This window comes from Lontra canadensis, unplaced genomic scaffold, assembly GCF_010015895.1.
Source record: "Lontra canadensis isolate GAN:19392208 unplaced genomic scaffold, GSC_riverotter_1.0 scaffold138, whole genome shotgun sequence".
NCBI classification, from domain to species: domain Eukaryota; kingdom Metazoa; phylum Chordata; class Mammalia; order Carnivora; family Mustelidae; genus Lontra; species Lontra canadensis.
Window position 1 is genome coordinate 3,670,546 of NW_022631132.1, and position 20,890 is coordinate 3,691,435.

General features: G+C 44.5%; 1 protein-coding gene across 1 annotated transcript in view; it reads left to right on the forward strand.

Annotated features, from left to right (window-relative positions):
• Positions 1-17,968, forward strand: part of HPRT1 (hypoxanthine phosphoribosyltransferase 1) — a 39,489-nt gene extending 21,521 nt beyond the window's left edge. The window contains exons 4-9 of the mRNA XM_032843345.1: positions 5,353-5,418; positions 8,867-8,884; positions 11,076-11,158; positions 16,174-16,220; positions 16,637-16,713; positions 17,234-17,968. Of these exons, the coding sequence (XP_032699236.1) occupies positions 5,353-5,418; positions 8,867-8,884; positions 11,076-11,158; positions 16,174-16,220; positions 16,637-16,713; positions 17,234-17,281 (339 nt within the window). The 3' untranslated portion in view covers positions 17,282-17,968. The remainder of the gene's footprint in view (positions 1-5,352; positions 5,419-8,866; positions 8,885-11,075; positions 11,159-16,173; positions 16,221-16,636; positions 16,714-17,233) is intronic.
• The last annotated feature ends 2,922 nt before the right edge of the window (positions 17,969-20,890 follow it).

Below are 20,890 nucleotides of genomic sequence, written 5' to 3' on the forward strand. Positions count from 1 at the left end.
GATGTGATTAGAGCAGCGCTGACCAATAGAACTTTCTGTGGTGATGAACAGTACAGGGGTTGGGGCACCAACCCCCTGCACAGTTGAAAAGTCTTGTGTAACTTTTGACTCCCCCACAACTTAACTGCTGATAGCCTGCTGTTCGCCAGAAGCCTCACTGATAATAGAAACAGTGAACATGTATTTTATATTTGCGTCATATACTGTATTTTTACAATAAAGGAAGCTTGAGAAAAGAAAATATTATTAAGGAAACCATAAGGAAGAGAAAACACATTGACTGTGCTATTCGTATTTATCCAAAAAAATCCATGTGTAAGTGGCCTGTGCAGTTGAGACCCGTGACGTTCAAGGGTCAGCTGTAATTTGCACATGTGCTTAATGGGCCACTGTAGTGGACAGTGCATGGGGTAGGTGACCTGAGGGCCCTGCTTCATGAGCATCATTTTAAAAATTATGTTTATTTATTTTTTATTATGTTCAGTTAGCCAGCATATAGTACATCTTTAGTTTTTGATGTAGTGTTTAGCGATTCATTAAGTGTGTTTAACACCCTGTGCTCATCACCACATGTGCCCCCCCTGGTACCCATCACCCGGTTACCCCATCCCTGTACCCCCCTCCCTTCTGAGACTCTCAGTTTGGTTCCTGGAGTCCCGAGTCTCATGGTTCATCTCCTCCTCTGATTCCCCCCATTCATTTTTCCCTTCCTTCTAATGTCCTCCATGTTATTCCTTATGTTCCACATATGAGTGAAACCATATGGTAGTTGACTTTCTCTGCTTGACTTACTTCTCTCAGCATAATCTCCTCCAGTCCCGTCCATGTCGATGCAAAAATTGGGTATTCATCCTTTCTGACGGCTGCGTAATACTCCATGGTGTATATGGACCACATCTTCTTTATCCATCAGCCCGTTGAAGGGCATCTCGGCTCCTTCCACAGTTTGGCTGTTGTCGACACTGCTGCTGTGAACATGGGGGTGCATATGCCCCTTCTCTTTACTACTTGTATTTTTTTAAGTAAGCTCTAGGCCCAAAGTAGGGCTTGCACTCAGCATCCCAAGATCAGGACTCATACATTCTCCCCACTGAGCCAGCCAGGCGCCCCTCCGCTATTAGCATCATTTTTTTAACTGGTGATAATAGTTAGATAAATACAATAAATAGATAAAATATAATAAATAGATAAAATAATAAATAAAATAAATAGATAAAAATAATTTTTTTAAGCAAGATGTTCTTTTCAAAACACTCAAAAATACAGGTCAATAGATTACTCCCTGGGTGTATATCCTTCCAGACTTCTTTTTTTCTGCATCTGTTTTTAGAAAATTGGGTATCTGCCGCTTCTCATCTGAGGTGCCTTCTACCTGTAAAAGCATGTGCTCGTAATACTCTCACTGCTGTTGACACTTGATCAGGGTCTACAGGAAAACAGCAAAAGGACAGAGGGCAGTCGCGATGAGGGTGTGCAGAGAAAGCATGCTTGGGATGTGGCGGACCGGGGAAGTCATTCCTCCTGCCGGTCCCTCCGTCCTGGAGCTCCGGAGGAACAGCCTCAGGTTAACCTGCATCAAGCAAGCTTCGAGGCGCTAAGCCCAGTCTTCTACCTCAGTACAAGTCCTAGCCTAGCCCTTGTGGGAGCTCAGTTGTGGGGATGGGCCTCTGTATCCTCTTCAGCAGGAGATTGCTTTGTCCCAGGCCCGTCTTTCGCAACCCTCGCCTGGTGTCTTTTCCCACAGCGCTCTCTCCTCTTCCAAAACCACGTTGCGGTCCCTGTTGCCTGGAGGGTCACAGAACCCCTAGGAATAGACAAATAGGAATAAGCGAAGTTCCTTCCCATTCTCATCTTTTCTCCCAGACTCAAGAAAGGTAATTGGGGGCACGTGGGTGGCTCAGTCAGTGGAGCTTCTGACTTTGGGTGGGGTCCTGATCCCGGGGTCCTGGAATCGAGCCCTGCATCAGGCTCCCCAGCCAGCAGTAGGCCTGCTTCTGCCTCTACCCTCTGCCTCTCCCGGCCCCGCTTGTCCTCTGTCTCTCTGTCTCTCTCTCTCAGATAAATAAATAAAATATTCAAAAGCAAAAAAGAAAGGTAAGTGTGCATATGAAACTAATACAACATTGTATATTAATCATACTTGAATTTAAAAACCTGGAAATCATTACTGCCAGTCTTAACACTTAAACGAGAAAAAAAAAAAAGGTAGACCAAATGGAAACAGAGATGCTAAGGGTAGAGCTGTAGGCTCAGAGAGCTTCTTTGGGAATTTTACATAGTTGACAATGACACTCTGAGTTAAGGACAGGTAGGGCTCTCTGGCTGCGAAGAATGGGGTGATGGGGCGGTAGAGAAGAGGGGAGAACAGTGGGGGCGGCAGGAACTCTCCCCTCTCCTGGGCCAGCCCCACTGTCTCCTTCAAGATGGGGCATACAGGAGTCACTCAGTAATAAGCAGGAGGACACTGGGAAGCTTGTCCCACCCAGGAGAGGAGGGAGGGGGCACTGGGGACGGAGGGAGGGTGTCCTCTGGTGAAGGGCACTTAGACCTGTATTCTAGCACAGTGGGCTGTAGCAGTCTTCTTCAGCGAATCTTCTTTATTAGCCTCCACTGGTCCTCGTGGAAGGAAGCCTCAGAAGATGGACGCCTGGGGACACCTGGGTGGCTAAGTCGGTTAGCAGTTAAGTGCCTGCCTTTCGCTCAGGTCATGATCCCAAGGTCCTGGGATCGAGCCCTGTGTCAGGTCAGACTCCCTGCTCAGTGGGGAGCCTGCTTCTCCCTCTCCCTCTGCTTTTCCCCTTGCTGTGCGCGCTCGCGCTCGCTCGCTCTCTCTCTCTCTCTCTCTCTAGTAAATAAATAAGTAAAATCATTTTAAAAAAGGCCTCAGAAGAGATTTAAGCTAAAAACCTTAGAGGCAAACAGGAGTATGGAGATCTGGATGCTAGTGGAGCGGCAGGCTTGCATGCTTGAAGTTCTTTTTTCTTACCCTGTCACCATAGTCTCTGGATCACAGGGCTTTTTCTGTGACTCCATACTTTTTAGTTTTTTCTCTTTAAAAAAAAAAAAAAAAAGAGGTCATTGGGAATTGGACTGTAATACCAAACTTCTACAGAAGATGTCACTATATACTTTGATACACAGTGTATGTCATTTACTATGACTCACGATCATGGAAAAGCTCCAGGTTTTGTATTTGGGTTTGGGGTTTTTTTGTTGTTTTTGTTATTGCTATTAATCACTTCCCTGTGTTTGAAACCCTGGATTTTAAGTTAGTTAGAATAAAGGGTATCTGTAATTTCCTTAAGATGAGGAGTAACATGCTAGATTTTTTTTCATATCAGAAGTCACACTTAGATCTGTTTAGGTTGCAACACTGAATAGTTTGGGCCCGATTGTGTTTTTCAAAGATGACACTCCATAAAAAATGGACATGTATATCGAAGCGTATGACGAGAATGGAAATACAGAAAAGTAAAAAATCCTGTAATCCCCATTTTCAGCACTCAGAGGTAATTGATGGTATAAAGCTGTTTAAAATCCTGAGCAAAAGTGGTTTCTTAGGCAACACATTACTCTGCTAATTGGTGTTTTTAATTCCTGTCGCCCACGTCCGTGTGTAAAGATTTCAGATTCTTTTTAATAGCTGTGTGGTATATTGCCTTGTGCAGGTGAACCAGACTTAAAATAGGTTCCGTTAATAGACTTGTTGCTTGTCCCCCGTTTTCCTTTTTAATAACTAGTTGACACAGTGAACCTCCTTGTATGTACCTTCGCATATTTGTGAGTTTTTGTAGCATTGGCTCCTGGAAGTGGGATCGCTGGGGCGAATGGCACACATGCTTACAATTTTAATAGCTTATTGCTGTGCCATTTTCAAAAGAGGTTGTACCAGTTTGGGGTGCCTGGGTGGCTCAGTCGTTAGGCGTCTGCCTTCGGCTCGGGTCATGATCCTGGGGTCCTGAGATCCAGCCCCCCATCGAGCCCCGCATCAGGCTCCCTGCTCGGCGGGAGGCTTGCTTCTCCCTCTCCCACTCCCCCTGCTTGTGTTCCCTCTCTCATGGTCTCTCTCTTTCTCTCTCAGTTAAATAAATAAAATCTTTAAAAAAAAAAAAGAGGTTGTACCAATTATTCTCTCACCAAGAGTGCTTGTTTCCCCTCACTTTTGTCAACATACATCATCAGGCTTAAGTTTCGCGGGGGTGAATGGGTGAACCACATGGTTTTGGTGTTTGCTTCTCAGATCGATATCATTTCCATGTTCTTTTCCGTGAATTGCCTACTTGCGTTCATTTTTCATTTTCCTATTGGCTTCTTAAGTCTCGGAACCCGGTATACAAAGGAATATTTGTTACGGATCTTTTCCTTCAGTCTGGGTTCATGATATGCCTAGGTTTTTACCCTTTCTAAGAATGTGAAAATATTACTTCTACATTTTCTTCCAGTCTGCTTATAGCTTTATTTTTTACATTTAGATTTTAATCCATCTGGAATTTATTTCTGTGTCTGCTGTGAGGTAGGGATCATACTTTATTTTTTGCCCAAAATGGATAATTGCTTCGTTGAATAATTCATCTTTTCCTTACTGCCTTCAAATACCATCTTTATCATATACTAAATCCTCATCTATTTCTGAGTGTGTTTCCGGGCTCTCTTCTGTTCCTTGGTCTCTTTGTCTGTTACTGTGCTGGCACAATGTTGGCTCCAAATTGTGATTGTCACCACCACCCACTCTGGTGGATATGGAGTATTTTCCCTTTGAAATTCCTGTGCGGGTTTCTCCTGGAGTCTGTGATAGCAGAAACCTGGGAGCCTGAGATGTAGGCCTTGAAAGACTGCTAATCAGACCTGGTTTTCCAGACTGTGCTGAAGATGACATGGACCTGGGCCAGACTTTTGAGGGCAGTATTTTTGGGCTTGAGTGTGATACAGACCAGAACCTACAACTTGCTTGATTCATGGGAATGGTCCAGGGCCAGAACCAGACATCTGTCAGGCTACTAACTTCATGGTTCAGAAATGACCGTGACAGAAGATGGGTGGCTCTTACGATAGTGCCCACTGGAAAATGTTGTGTGCCCTATTTTTAGGGCTCTGAGGAGCATCAGATCAGTAATGGCCAATTAGTACTTTAAAGTTTTTACTAATCTCTAGTTGAAAGTTACCTAGTTCATTGCTTTAAACATATCTTACAGTTTGTATCATTTAGAATACCATAATGCGATGACATTAGATCGCTAACTTCCTAAATCTTCTAGTTCCCATTTGATAATTTGAGTTGTGTGTGTGTGTGTGTGTGTGTGTACACAAAAGGATATACATGGATACTTACATATCTTTTATTTTTTTAACTAGAATGACCAGTCAACAGGGGACATCAAAGTCATTGGTGGAGATGATCTCTCAACTTTGACTGGAAAGGTATGTGTCTTGAAGGGGAAGAAAAGAGTTCTCTTGACTTCATGCCAGGAGTCAATTAGTAACACTCTGTTTTATCACTAAGAGGCAGCTCACAAGTTGTTTATGCATTTAAACAAGGGCTGTTTAACCCTTGGAATCAACCTCAGTTAGCTGTCTTTCTCCAGGTCATACAGCAAAGAGGCAGCAGACTCCAACATTAAACTTCAAGTCTGTATTACAAAGTACCCTTGTCTTCCTCTGTGGTGATCTAATTTGGAATTCTTCAGAAGTATATATATTTTGGTGGGGAGTGGGGAGACAGTCTGTCTTCTTTATAAAAGTAGACTCACAGCAAAACATGTAGTGTGGTATCACGTGATAGTTGTGAAAGTGTGGTTTCTAGAGATGGGCAGCTTTTTTTTTTTCCTTAGGTAAACTCTACCCCCAATGTGGGGCTCAAACTCATGACCCCAAATCAAGAGTTGCATGCTCTACCAACTGAGTCAGCCAGGCGCCCCACGACGGGCGGCTTTGTTTTAGAGCCTGGCTCACAACTTCGTCTGTGTGACCTTGGGCAAATTATTTAACCCCTCTGTCTCCTCTCTGTAAGGTGGGGACCATAATGGCAGTCCCCTCACAGAATTCAGAACGTTAAGTGAGATAATGCATGTAGGCCTCTTACAATAGTTTTTCTGGTAGTTCGAATACTCAGTAAATTTAAACATACTACTATTTTAAGACATCTCAAAAAGAGTTTTCCAAATACATCAAGATTGTTCCAGTATAGGCAATTGGCAGAAATAATAGAGACGTTAAGATATTTCAGTGTTATCCTTGTGATGCAGTGCAATGATTTCCAAGTAACCAGTGACAAATGATAGATTGCTGTGTTTTTTTTTTCAGCTGCCAGTTAGTTTTTTATGTAGAAACACCACCAGTTATAAAGGTATAATCTCATAAAAGTTTCACAACAAGCCCGTGAGGCATAGGTACTGTTACCCCTGTTTTACAGATCAGGAATCTAAGACAGCAGATTTGAAGGACTTGTCCAAAGCCATGCTGCCAGTAAATGGTAGAGCTTGAATTTAAATGCAGGTCTTTCTGGCCTCAAAGCTCTTTTCTTTCTCTGGCTTTTAAATGTTTACAGCTTACTTGACTGAGTATGTAGTAGAAAACTTCAGCGTACAACACTTGTGTCAGATCCTCTTGTCCCGTATCGGGGTCCTTCCAGACTAATCTTGCCCTCCTCAACACTTTTGAAAACTTCAAAAGAGAAATTATAATCATCTGTTGACTTTCCCCTTCCTGCCCATCCTATGTACCACTGCCAGACCGAGTCTTCCCTTTCCGCGTACTTTGCCCATATTTAGAAGTCATTTAAAGCCCTTACTCCTATAGTCAGTTTTTAGTGCTAGAAGGGGCCTAGCCTTCAAAGCCTCCTGGGATTCCATTTGACCTTGCCTTTCCCACCTAATGGCTCTGTCCTACTACGTGGCTTTGTGATCTTAAAAGGTCTCTTTTGAAAATAATTTTCTTTTCCTGATAGTCACAGTAGAGCGCATTTATTGTGGAAAAAATCAAGGCGTCTAAGTTGGGTGAAGTTATTTCTTGGTGGTGAGATTGTGGGTTATTTAGACTTTCTATTTCAGCCAATTTTGGGGGGACACTCTATGTAGATACATATGTACATAAATTTTTTTCCGGTTAGTGGTTGAGAATATGGACCTTGGACTCTGAAAATACTTCTTTACCACTTGGCTAGTTTTATGACTTTAGGCAAATCATCTGACTTCAGAGGCTCATCCTTTTTTTCATTTATGAAGTAAGGATATAGCTATTTGACATGAAATAAGCTCTCCATAATGGTAGAAATTCTCATTCTTTATTTTTAAAACCATATATTGAGATCATACTCTAGATACTACAGTTTTGTATTAGATAAATATTTAACCTCTCTGGACTGTGATTGATTTGTACAAGCTCTCGCCTATTACTAGAAGTCTATGATTATGACCTAAGATCGTGCAGCTACTTAGTATTAGAGTCAAGACTAGAATCCAGTTTCTCTGTCTCATAATTCAGTGTTTTCTTTTTTTTAAGATTTTATTTATTTATTTGACAGAGATCACAAATAGGCAGAGAGGGAGGCAGAGGGAGAGGGGGAAGCAGGCTCCCCGTTGAGCAGAGAGCCCGATACGGGGCTCGATCCCAGGACCCTGAGATCATGACCTGAGCCGAAGGCAGAGGCTTTAACCCACTGAGCCACCCAGGTGCCCCTCAGTGCTGTTTTCAAACTATAACTCCATCCCCTGGTACACATTGCTGCGGCAGTGAGCCACAGTTGGGATGGGAGAATGTTACCCTTCCGATGTGCTAGGGAGGCTAGAGAAAATGCTGAGAAAGAATCACATAGCAGGTGGTGAAATGATTATTGGCCCATTAATTGATTAAATTCAGTTCCACTAAAGATTGAGATTGCAATATCTTGAAAAGAGACAAAGTAGTTGTCATAGGAGGAAAGGGACAAATGGTAATACAAACTATGGTGGTAATATTATGCATATTGCAAAATACATGCAAAATTACAGCTCAAACAGGGTGAGGTTTAAAAAAAAAAAAAGGTCTATCATTTCTTTTTTGCAATCCTGTGGATCTTGTGTGCCCTACCATGGTAACCACTGACTTAGAAGAATATATAGAACATGAAGATTTTCATGCAATTGCTATATGACCAAGAAGGGAGAACGGCAGGTCACAATATAGCATGACTCTTCCTGTGACCGTGATTATAACCAGTGTTTGAAATGGGGCCTCGTTCCTCTAACCGGCATGAGAACAGATAGGACTCTTCTTTACCTCGGCGGTGATTCTTAGATGGTTTCTTCTGTAAGGGTTCTTCCAGCTATAAAATTCTGAGAGGTAGAAATTGGGGTGAGGGTTTATGGTGGAAGGAAGCATTGGTTCCTTTCTTTAGTTGAGTCCAGGCATATGAACATACCCAGCAAATACAGATCAGTTTCAGCCTAATGAGAAAATAGGTTTTGAATTGGATTCCATATGGTGAATTAAAGGCATGATTTTGGAGTTCTAGTACAAATTATAGTTCTTGAATGTTAGAGTTGGAAGGTATATACTAGTTCACGTCCCTTATTTAACACATGGTAAACTGAGGCCCAGAGAAACTTCATGTCTTGCCCAAAATTAGACCTCTGTTTAAAGGACTAAGAATTTAAAAAAAAAGAATGAACGTATATAGATCAAATTTTATTTTTTTAAAAGTCCACTACAATGAAAATTTCACATTAAAGAGTTCTAAATCCCAGCAGATGGCCCATTGTTTAAATCAGGCTTTGAGATAGGAAAGTATCTTAAAAACAAGAATTCAGATAATGAGTTTGTTATGATATGCTGTGAGTTATAATTGGAAACACTGATTGACTGTACTGATTTTCATTTCTTTTTCTTCTAGAATGTCTTGATTGTTGAGGTAAGTTCTACGTACTTGCAATATAGTGTTTATGATTTTCTAACTTAGTATGCACGGTCCTAAAGGTAATCCAGGGAAAGAAATTCCTCGTCATCAGTTTTAACTGTGGGCTTGTGTTGTTATAAGGGAGTAAGATTGGTTTTTTTGTAAGAAATACTTAGTAATTTGTTTTTATTGGATAATGGGAAAATGCTGGTATATTTCTTTCCCCTGTCTTTTGGGTTTCAAAGTTTTTCCTTTCTTTTAAAGTTGATACACATCATCCCCATGTGTGTTTTTTTATGCTTCTATTACATGTGTGTATCCACATGCAAAGCGTATTTGGGGATTTAAGAACGTATATGGTGCCGCACTATACATATCCTCTTATATCTTATTTTCACTCCTATTAAGTTCCGAGGTTGTTCACCTTGAGACATGCAGTTGTCTTAAAATGCAAAGTTGCAGTGTCGGTGTGTACTTGGGAGTCCCCTCTAAATGCAGGCAGTGACCGAATCGTAGAGTGGGTCCCTTTTCAGTTGTACCCTTCCTGCCAAATTACTCGACAGAGTGGTTTTGTGCTTCATACTCTCACCAGTAGAATGAGTTTTCATTCTTTTATATAAAATGTCTTAAGGCTTAAGAGCACCAGTAACCCCCAGTTCATTTTTATTAATAGAAACTTCAGCTTATGGATCAAACACTAAACAGGTGGCGCTGTCTTCAAAAGATTCGAGTACGTGAATATCCCTGGGAACTAGTTGCTTGGGCGATTTTTTGGTTTGTTTTTAGGTAGGCTTCACGCCCAGTGTGAGCCCATCGTGGGGCTTGAATGCTCGACCCTGAGATCAAGGCCTGAGCTGAGATCAGCAGTTGGACGTCTAACTGACGGAGCCACCCGGGTGCCATTGGTTGCTTGTTTTTAAGATTATTTATTTATTTATATATTTGACAGGCAGAGATCCCAAGTAGGCAGAGAGGCAGGTGCAGAGAGAGAGAGAGGAGGAAACAGGCTCCCTGCAGAGCAGAGAGCCTGGTGTGGGGCTCGATCCCAGGACTCTGGGATCATGACCTAAGCTGAAGTCAGAGGCTTTAACCCACTGAGCCACCCAGGCGCCCCTGGTTGCTTGTTTTTAAATGTACATTCATTGTAGATTCATTAATTCCACTTCAGATCAGTTTTGTCTGGGGCGATGCTGCCTAACACATGACCACAGTTTTAACAACTGAAAACAGTACATGTCCAGGTGAGCAGAGTCCTCTGCTCAGTCTCCTGGGGCTGAAGTAAGGCTGGGGCTCCTGTCTCGCCCAGGGCTCGCGGTCCTCTTCCAAGTGCACTTAAGTTGTTGGCAGAATTTAGTTCTTGTGCTTGCAAGATGAAGGGCCCCATTTTCTTTCTGGCTCCCGGCCAGGGGTTGCTCACAGCTGCTAAAGGCCAACCTAGTGTCCTTGCACGTGGCCAGCCCTCTCACATGGCAGCTGACTGTCCCAGCATTTTCCCAGGTTGTGCTCCCGCTGGGGATGGGAGGTTATTCTGGGTGTGTGCATGAGAGGACGGGAGTCTTGGGCCATCCGAGTTCTGGCCACTGCAGCCCGAAACTCTGCGTTTTTCACAATTCTTCAGCCCTGATGTTTCTGATGGCTCCCAGACTACACTTTGTGAAGCACCGCTTTGTACCATCCATCATGTTTTTATTGAAGAACATTAGGGTTATGGTTTAAGCAGTATTTTTCCAATTAGAGATGTATTTATTTTGAATAGTCTCCTACTTTTGACTAAGTAGCTAAGATTCACTTTAATATAAAGTCATTTTATGTAGTAAAGCCTTATTAATTTGGAGACTTTCAAGATGGTGTGGAGCAGTGTTTCTCGGAGTGCCGTCTTTAACCACCTGCTTCTGAGAGTTGGCGACCCTGAAAACAATAGCATTCTTCTACTTATCCATGGGGTTTCGGTGTCTCGTGTTTATAGGATGCAGTTTTATTTGCTCTTTAAATGTCTTGTCTTGGGCACCTGGGTGGCTCAGTTGGTTGGGTGACTGCCTTCGGCTCAGGTCATGATCCTGGAGTCCCAGGGTCGAGTCCCGCATCGGGCTCCCTGCTCGGTGGGGAGTCTCTTTCTCCCTCTGACCTTCCCCTCTCATGTTCTTTCTCTCTCGTTCTCTCTTACACACAAATAAATAAATAAATGTCTTGTCTTTTTCTTTTAAAGGATATAATTGACACTGGCAAAACAATGCAGACCTTGCTTTCCTTGGTCAAGGAGCATAATCCAAAGATGGTCAAGGTCGCAAGGTATGTATATAACATTTTGACAGGCTATTTTCTTCATTTGAAACGGACTTCAGTAATTAATTGCTTCTTATAAGAGTAAATGTTCTCAACTTGTTTATCTTCAAAAAGTAATATGATCTCAAATAAGACTCAGTAAATATGCTTTGTAAATAATTTTGTCATGTGTTAATGAAGCCCTTCATTGCAGTCATATTTTTGCTTAATATTATTAACACTTGGTTTTTCAGCATGCTAATAATGATGTCACCTTATCTTGGGTAGCCTGGTAGAACACGGGGGCTTGCTTGACGAACTGAGACCAAGGATCCCACACTGGGTTTAGGTGGAGGTAGTGGGGAGGGGGTGGGTCCTGAGGAGCCGGAGCTCCTGGAATTGAGTGACGGCGTATGCCAGCCTCCCCTCCGGGCCCTGCCTCTGTTGTTTGGCGTTTGCTTTATTAGCTCTACCTTTGTTTCTAGTTTAATTATATTTAATTATAATTACAGCTTAATCCCTTACAACTCTGAAGGAGCACTGTTGCTCCCACTTTACAGATAGGGACACCAAGGCATAGGGAATTGTCCAGAGGCACAGTGCCCCAGCACACTGTGGGGTGAGGTTTGAACCAGGCCACCCGGCTCACAGTTCCTGCTCTATTTACCACCTTAAGATTCTGGTAGGGTAACACCCGAGGTGGTTTTTGGGGGTTGTTTATTGTTTTTGTTGTTTGTTTGTTTGTTGGCTTTTGCAATTTCATCTTCTATTTTTAAGTCTTTGACCACTCTGTAATTTTTGTGTAGGGGTCAGATAGTAATCTAATTTTTTTCCTAAATGATTAACTGGTTTTGATAAACCCCTTTTAAAGGGTCCAAGTATCTCATATCGAGCATCTCTGAATCAGCGTGCGCCTTCTCTGAACCGTCTGTCAGCAGTTTGTCCTATCGGGCTTCTCCGATAGCTGGCGCCCGTGTGGGTAGGTCCCTTTCAGTGGATTGGGGACAGGTGTGACGAGAGGGTCTCTATCCACGTTGCACTCTGGGGCACTAAGTGGCTTCCTGTAAGCCAGGCCTGCACTTGCTTATGTGTCTCCTGTGGCATAGGATACTTCTGTAGCCTCAAGATAGTCTTTTGTCCCTCCTTCCTGGAGTAGGCTGTGGAATTGAGGTAGACTGCCTCATGAGAGAGGGCTTTTGTGTTGCTGGAAGTGTGGAGTACCCAGAGAGTGCTTTGGTCATTCATTTCTTAGTGATGGAGCTGGCCTGAGTCAGTGTTTTCTTAACCCTTTTTCCTTAATCCCGCCCTCACCATTCGGTTTTAATATCACAGATACATATCTTTTCATGGTGTGTATGTAACCTGTGCTTGATACATAGAGAGTAAGCCTGGAAGCTTGTTCTTTTTATTCAGTGCAGGTTTAAGAAGGACTAGATAATCATTTTAACTTAAAAAGTTCAATTAAGGGGCACCTGGGAGGCTCAGTGGGTTAAAACCTCTGCTTTCGGCTCAGGTCATGATCTCAGGTCCTGGGATCAAGCCCTGCATCGGGCTCTCTGCTCAGCAGGGAGCCTGCTTCTCCCTCTCTCTCTGCCTGCCTCTCTGCCTACTTGTGATCTCTGTCGAATAAATAAAAATTTTAAAAAAGTTCAATTAAAATTTACTTATTTATTTTTTAATATTTTTAAAAGATTTTATTTATTCATTTGTCAGAGAGAGAGAGAAAGCCCAAGCATGGGGAGCGGCAGGCAGAGCAGGCAGAGGGAAAGGTAGGCTCCCCATGGAGCAGGGAACCGAATGCAGGAGTCAATCCCAGGACCCCCGGGATCATGACCCGTGTAGGAGGCAGTTGCCTAACTGACTGAGCCACCCGGGTGTTCCAAGAAGTTCGATTAAAAATTTAAAAACTATTAATCGGTAGGAACGTCAGATGGAATGGCTGCCTTGGCAGACGGCTTGTCGGGTTTGTGAGAAACTAAGGACGTAGCTGCCGTACGACTCCAGCACTTGCATTTGTCCCAGAGAAATGAGAACTTAGGTCCTCCTGGAGATCATACACGAAAGCTCGTGGCAACTTCATTTGTCATAGGCCCAAACAGGAATCAACCAAAGTGCCCATCAGTGGGTAAATGACGAAACGGACCGCAGGGCAGTGTTCGTTCCATGGAGTCCTGCTCAGCTGTACGAAGGAACACAAGACAACCTAGATAAGCCTCAAGGGCCTTGTGCTCATCAAAGCCAGTGTCCGGGGTGCCTGGGGGACTCAGTCGGTTAAATGTCTGACTCTTGATCTTGGGGTCATGGGTTCAAGCCCCGTGCCAGGCTCCATGCTAGGTGTGGAGCCTCCTTTAAAAAAAAAAAAAAGCCAATCTCGAAAGGTTGCCTCCTATATGATTCCATTTATGCAACCTTCTTAAAGTGACAAAATGCCAGAAGTGGAGAGCACATGAGTGGTTACCGGGGGTGAGGGAGGTGAACGTATGCGTGACTGTAAATAGAGAGCCTCGTGCAATGGGACGTCCTGTCATCCCGAGGTGGTGGTGGTTACTTGAACCCGCATGTGTGATAAAATCGTGCAGAAGCACACACACTCGCACACAAACGCATGTGTGTGAGACTGGTGGGATCTGGATAAGGTCAGTTCCCCGTAGCCCGTGTCTTGGTCGTGGTGATCTGTCAGTTAATGTGAGCTGTTAGTATTGGAGGAGGCTGGGCAGGGGGCACATGGCACATCCCTGCGCATTTTTGTGACTTCTGGCAACCTATAATTATTTCAAAAATTACATATTTATTTCAAAATGAAGAATTTGAATAAGCTGTTCACGGTGGACTTTATATCTGCTTAGTAACTCTTAACATAGGCATAGTTCAGTTTATTGTGCTTTTGCTTTATTGCACTTGGCAAATACTGTGGGGTTTTTAAGATTTTATTTATTTATTTGAGAGAGAGAGACAGCGAGAGAGGGAACACAAGCAGGGAGAGTGGGAGAGGGAGAAGCAGGCTCCCCGCCAAACAGGGAGGCTGATGCGGGGCTCGATCCCAGAACCCTGGGACCATGACCTGAGCTGAAGGCAGATGCTTAACGACTGAGCCACTCAGGCGCCCCTTCTCTTTTTTTTTTTTTTTGGATTGTACTTATATAATTGAGTTTAGACCTTTTTATTTTACCCCTCCTGCAAATATATGCCACCCAGGCGCCCCAGATACCGTGTTTTTTACAGATCGAAGGCTCGTGGCAACCAGCATGAGGCAAGTCCAACAGCATTTGCTCACTTCACGTCCCTGTCACTTTTTTTTTTAAGATTATTTATTTATTTGAGAGAGAGGGAGAGCATGAGCAGGGGGAGGAGCAGAGGGAGAGGGAGAAGCAGGCTCCACTGAGCAGGGAGCCTGATGCTAAACCAGCTGAGCCAGCCAGACACCCCTCTCTGTCACATTTTGATAATTCTTGGAATATTTCAAACTTTTTCATTTTTATATTTGCTGTGGTGATCAGTGATTATGAATTCTGAAAACTCAGATGAAAGCCTTTTAGCAATAAAATGTCTCTAAGATGCGTACTATTTTAGACGTGATGCTGTAGCACACTTAATAGACTGCAGTGTAGCATAAACATAATTTTTATGCCCTTGGAGACCAAAACATTCATTTGACTCCCTTTACTGTGATATTTGCTTTGTTGTGGTCTCTGAAACCATACCCACAAGATCTCTGAAGTATGCCTTGTAGTTTATTTACTTATACAAATTGTAAAACAAAACAAAAAGAAACCTACGTTTGTGCCCCATCCCCAGCAATTCTGATATAATCGGTCATGGGTATGGTCTGGGTATCTGAGTTTTGTTTTGTTAAAGTTCCCAGGTGAGTCTGATGTGTAACTAAGGTTGCAAATCATTTTGTGTCCTTCCCAGCTTTTTTTTTTTTTTTGAAGATTTTATTTAACTATTTGAGAGGAGACCAGAGTGGAGAGAGCGAGCACAAGCAGGGGGGCGGTGGGGTACAGATGGAGAAACAGGCTCCCCACTGAGCAGTTAGCCTGATGACTACGATGCGGGGAAGGGAGGGGCTCGATCCCAGGACCCCAGGATCATGAGCTGAGCTGAAGGCAGAGGCTAACCGACTGAGCCACCCAGACGCCCCTGTCCTTTCCAGCTTTTTAAATATATTTATCTAAGAAGGTATAAAATCATAAGTTTTATTGGGACTGCCCTTAACATACATAAAGGTTATCAAAACACTGTTGATAGCTTCTCTTTTTTTTTTAAATGATTTTCGTATGTTTTTGTTTGTTTGTTTTAAGATTTTATTTATTTATTTGACAGAAAAAGATCACAAGTAGGCAGAGAGGCAGGCAGGGGGGTGGGGGAGCAGGCTCCTTGCCAAGCAGGGAGCCCTATGCGGGGCTCGATCCCAGGACCCTGAGACCATGACCTGAGCCGAAGGCAGAGGCTTTAACCACTGAGCCACCCAGGCGCCCCCATAGGTTTTCTTAGGCTGAAAAATTCCAGCAGGCAGTACACACTTGGGTTACGAAATGAGCTTATGTTAGAGGTGGTGTATCCCAACTGTGGTTTTTGTTCTCAAAAATCAGTACGAGCTCCTCGAACATGCTAGTTGCTTTTAGCCTCACGATCTTTGTAAACCATGTATTAAGAGTCTCAAACGGTGACGCTCACATCTCCCGCACCCCTTTGCAGTTGTAGCATTGGCCTTCCAGGGATCCTGAAACCGCCCGTTGACACTCCCCATCCATTCATCCTTCTGATCCGCTGCCCTCCGATGGGTGCATGAGTAGTCGGGGTCAGAACCATCTCAGAATCACCAGTCGTGTTCCTAGTGGGGATCAGGCAAGGGCCTTGGCTGTGGCAGGAGCTCACTGCTGTCCTGCCCAGTCCCTGCAAGCTCGCTCCCCGTCTCGTAGTCTTTCTACATAGAAAATATTCTAGGTGCAGGAGAGACCATGTCTCAGAGCATGAATGTCGCCTTTTGTAATGCCCTGTCATGTCTCCCTATGTCACATGTTACATTTTGTAATTAACAGCTTGCTGGTGAAGAGGACCCCTAGAAGTGTTGGCTATAAACCAGACTGTAAGTGAATTACTTTCTGTCAATCATTTAACCATCCTTAACCGGAGCAAGTTTTTTTTTTTTAAGATTTTATTTATTTATTTGACACCGTGACAGAGAGAGATCACAAGTAGGCAGAGAGGCAGGCAGAGAGAGGGGGAAGCAGGCTTCCCACCAATCAGAGAGCTCGATGCGGAGCTCGATCCCAGGACCCCGAGATCATGACCTGAGCCAAAAGCAGAGGCTTTAACCTACTGAGCCACCCAGGCGCCCCAACCCAAGCAAGTTTTATATGAAATGGTTGAGAGTTACTTCAGAGGGTATTTATTTTGTTTTTTTTCCTTAAGATTTTAGAATCTGTAGAGAGGCACATTCATAAGCATTTAATCGAAAATGATGTTTTCTGTATCTGAATAATGACTTATGATTCTTTTCAGTTGTTGGATTTGAAATTCCCGACAAGTTTGTTGTAGGATATGCCCTTGACTATAACGAATACTTCAGGGATTTGAATGTAAGTAATGCCTCTTTTTCTCACTCTCATTTTTCAGAGCCCGTATAAAAATTTACGAAAGAGAGGAATTGTTTTCTCTTTCCAGCACCTCATAATTTGAATAGACTGATGGTTCCCATTAGTCACATAAAGCTGTAGTCAAGCGCAGACGTCCTTAGAGCTGGAACTTGGCCAGGCTGGGGGGACACTTCTGTTGGCTGCAACAGTCGAACAGCTTTAACATACAGTTACTGTCCCATTATTATTTCAGATGATAGATGTGGTCATAAGTGAGAAATAAATGAACTGGTGTAAGTCTTTTCACTCACTCTCCTTCAAGCACCTGCTTCTGCTCCGTGGGCAGGAGGCGAGAGCGTGCGTTTCCGCACCCAGTGAGGAAGGCCCCGCTAGCCTCTGTCTGTCTGTCCGGTGGAGCCCCTGCAACACAGCGCTGTTCCCCCGATCCGTGCGAAATGCTATTCTTGCCTTCCATTGCAGGATATGCTTTTCTAATGTGAATCTCTGGATTTTTATCTTGTAGCATGTTTGTGTCATTAGTGAAACTGGAAAAGCAAAATACAAAGCCTGAGATGAGAGTTATGTTGAGTTCGGAAGCATCTGGAGCCCCACTGAAATCATCAGTAGAATGTTCTAGTTCTGTGGCCAGCTGCTCCATAGAGCTTTATTGCATGTATCCTCTCAGAATTTTATCCATTTTGTATTTTAGAAATGCCCGTTGCTCCATTCCTGAAGTCTTTGTTTGCAATACGAGCCTATAGACTATCCATTCTCTTGGCGTGGAGTGTTGTTTGACTTGTGAATAAAAAAAATCTCTTAAGCTACACCACTATCAAATGAAAATATTGAAATTGTATCTGTAAGAAACATTTAAAGAGAAGATATATTAGTTTTTTAATTGGTATTTTAATTTTTATATATTCAGGAAAGAACAGAAGTGATTGAATATTGTTAATTATATACCACTGTGTGTTTAAAAGAGTAAGGAGCAGTCAGTTTTCCTATCAGCGACAGCATCTACAGTATTGTCTGTTGGGTAAACCATATGTCTTGGAATTATTTTACTGTTTCAGCAGGATTAATTGTTTTCTCCCGCTTGTTCAGATGATTTCTGGGGAAATCTGTGTCAACATTTCCTTTTAAATACAAATCAGTAAATAAATTCCAAAAAAATCCAAACAAACCAAAAACCCGTTACCACGTTTTGAATTCTTCAGTGTAAACATCCCTACAATAAAGGCTGTCTCTTTAAAAGAAACTCCGCACACCTTTCATTTCTCTACAGATTAACCTAGTGTCATTTTCTGTCAGTTCCTTTTTCCTTGTCTGTTAAGTTTTAGCAGCTCTTTTAATTGTAATCTTTACCGAGCACAGCGAATGGTGATTATAAGGTAGAACGCATTGGGGAAGCTAGTGACATTCGCACCCACAGTAAGTTTCAAACATACAGTAGCCTTGATGACATGTCACTGTGTTTGAGTAACAGGGCTTTCTCTTGGGATCCTGGGAAATTGTTCAGATCGCAGGCTCGTCTTTGTGTAGATGAAGAACGGCACCAGCGGAACCTCTTGTTTCTTGGGAGCAGGAAGACAGGTTTGTTTTTTTTTAAGATTTTATTTATTTATTTGACAGAGATCACAAGTAGGCAGAGAGGCAGGCAGAGGAGTGGGGGGAGTGGGCTCCCTGCCGAGCAGAGGGCCCAATGTGGGGCTCAATCCCAAGACCCTGAGATCATGACCTGAGCCGAAGGCAGAGGCTTTAACCACTGAGCCACCCAGGCGCCCCGGAAGACATGTTTTAAACCCAAACTCTCAGGGGCCTCTTGGCTCCAGGTGCGCTGTGAACCAGCAAGCCTGGGAGCCACCCAGCCACATGGATGCCTTAAAGTTTGCTGCCATTCCCAGCAGCAAAGTGGGGAACTTGAAGTAATACCATGTAATAATTTGTTACGGTCCCGGAACATTCTAGTTTTATCCAGCCTTTTCACTGTTGTTACCTACCTCATTTGATCTTCATGACCCTGTGCCTCCCGCTTCCCATCTGCCTTCCCCTCCCCTCTCCAGACGCCCTTCCCACCTCCTATTAGGTGGAACCCTGTGAAATGACCCTTCTGGCAGGTAAAAAACTTAGATGGTGGCAGTTCCGAGCGGCGTAACCTGAACACGAGCTGGGTGGTTTACATTCATATGGCTTTCTGTTTGTCTCCCCTGTCCACGTCTTCTAGAATGTAAGCTCCATAAGGAAGATGAGAACTTTTACCTGTCTTGTTCACTGACACATATACTCAGTGTCTCAAAAGTACTAGGAGCTCAAGTGACAGTCGTTGAATGAATGAGTAGTGAAGAGGTCTGGGTTGGACTGTCCTTTGCTTATGAGCTCTGTGACCTTGGGGTGCTAAACTCTGGGGCCTGTTTTCTCAGCTGGTAAATGGGGACAGTGGTGTTTCTTCACAGGCCCATGGTAAGGAGTCGTGAGCTGTGACAGGGCAGGTGAGATGGGACCGGGGCCCGGGACTTGCCAGGTGCGCCATACAGTGGCTGAGCCTGGTAGGAACGGATGTTTCGAGAAGTGAGGTGCGCGGCCAGTCAGCGGTGGAATGTGAACTGAGATGTGTCTGATTCTCGCCGCTCTCGCCTGAGGCGACAGCGCATCCCCTTTCCTCATAAGGAGACGCCTCACATCGTACTTCACCTGCCATCAGGACGCCCATTTCCAGTCATTTTATTTCCTTCACCAGCTTGCAGCAGGTGAAACGTAGTCCATCTATGGGACGACAGAAGGGGCACGCCGCCGGGAGCAGCAGTAATTTCTGGAATAACAGTGTCAGGGGAGAGGAAAAGTACTAAAAAGCAAAAAAAAAAAAGTGCTAAAGCCTCCTGGGACCCTTTAGTCATTTAGCCTGGGAGCAGCTGGTCACAGTTGTCCCACGTCTGTAACCCTCGGGGCTGCGCTTTCATCATAGCCTCATGTCCTAGGAATGTTCATGAGGGAAGGAAAGTGAAATTTCAATTGCTTCATTTCGGGAGATACGGAAACATGGGATCTTACCATCCAAGGCAATGTGGGTGCTTAAAGATCTGGAAAATTCGTGTGTGCCAAACCTTCTGCGTGTTCCCCCTGTTGTGAATGCTTGTGTGTGACTCCTGTATGTGTCATGCCTGTAAACAGCGGTAGGTCCCCATTTGAATTCCATGTGCAAAATGGCCTACTGCTCTAAATCAGTTCATGTCCTTTCCTGCATTGGAGATTCTAGAAACACACTGAGTGCCCTCTGGGTGCCAGGTACTGGGGAAGACAGGGAAGGTTGTGTGTGTGTGTGCATGTGTGTGTAGCGTGGTGGGGCCGGAGGCTGGGCAGCAGGGTTTGTCTACACTGTAACAGGTGGCCCTTGAGGACTTTTAAGTAGGAAGTAGCGATCAAGCATTTCTTTGCAGTTTTAAGGGCACAGGAACCTCCAAGAGCAGTTCGGAAAGTAGCCAGGGGTTTCAGGAGTCAGACCAGCACTGTCACGGGTCACAGCCAGCTCCTGTGTCACGTGGGGCGCCAGGCGCTTTGTGTGTGTTACTTTTACGCACGTCTCACAGAAGAGACCGCCTCGGAGGCTCAGTTGTCAAGGTGGCGGTAGGGAGGCCTCCAGGGGCAAATCGGCCCCCTGTTTCTTCCCCGGATGACTTCAGTCCCATCTCCAGTTCCCGTCTTGTCGCCCGTCCCCCTGACTGACGCCCACGCGGACTCCGTGCAGTGGTGCAGCTGTTGAAGCGATTCAAAGGAAGATGGGGAGATTTGGCTCAGATCCTTCCTGGGTCTCCCCATTTGGGAGTGAAAGCCCAGGGCCTCCCAAGGCTGGATCACGTAGGGTTCCCGGCTCGCTGCTGCGGGCCCTGGGCGCCCGGGCCGCATCGCCGGCAAGCACACTGCGCTCGCGCCCAACTGCTCACTGCTGCGTGCGCCCCTCTCCCTCTGCTGGGGCACTGGGATGGCTGCTGCCCCGCTCTTGCCCCGTTCCCGTTTACCCCCATGCTGTGGGTAGGCTCCTCTTTTCTTGGTGTCTGCTTGCCTTTTTTGGATGATCTTTTGAAATCGGGCACCTGGGTGGCTTAAGTCAGTGAAGTGTGCGCCTTGGGCTCGGGTCAGGGTCCTGGGATCGAGCCCTCCCCCCGTTCATGCTCTCTCTCTAATG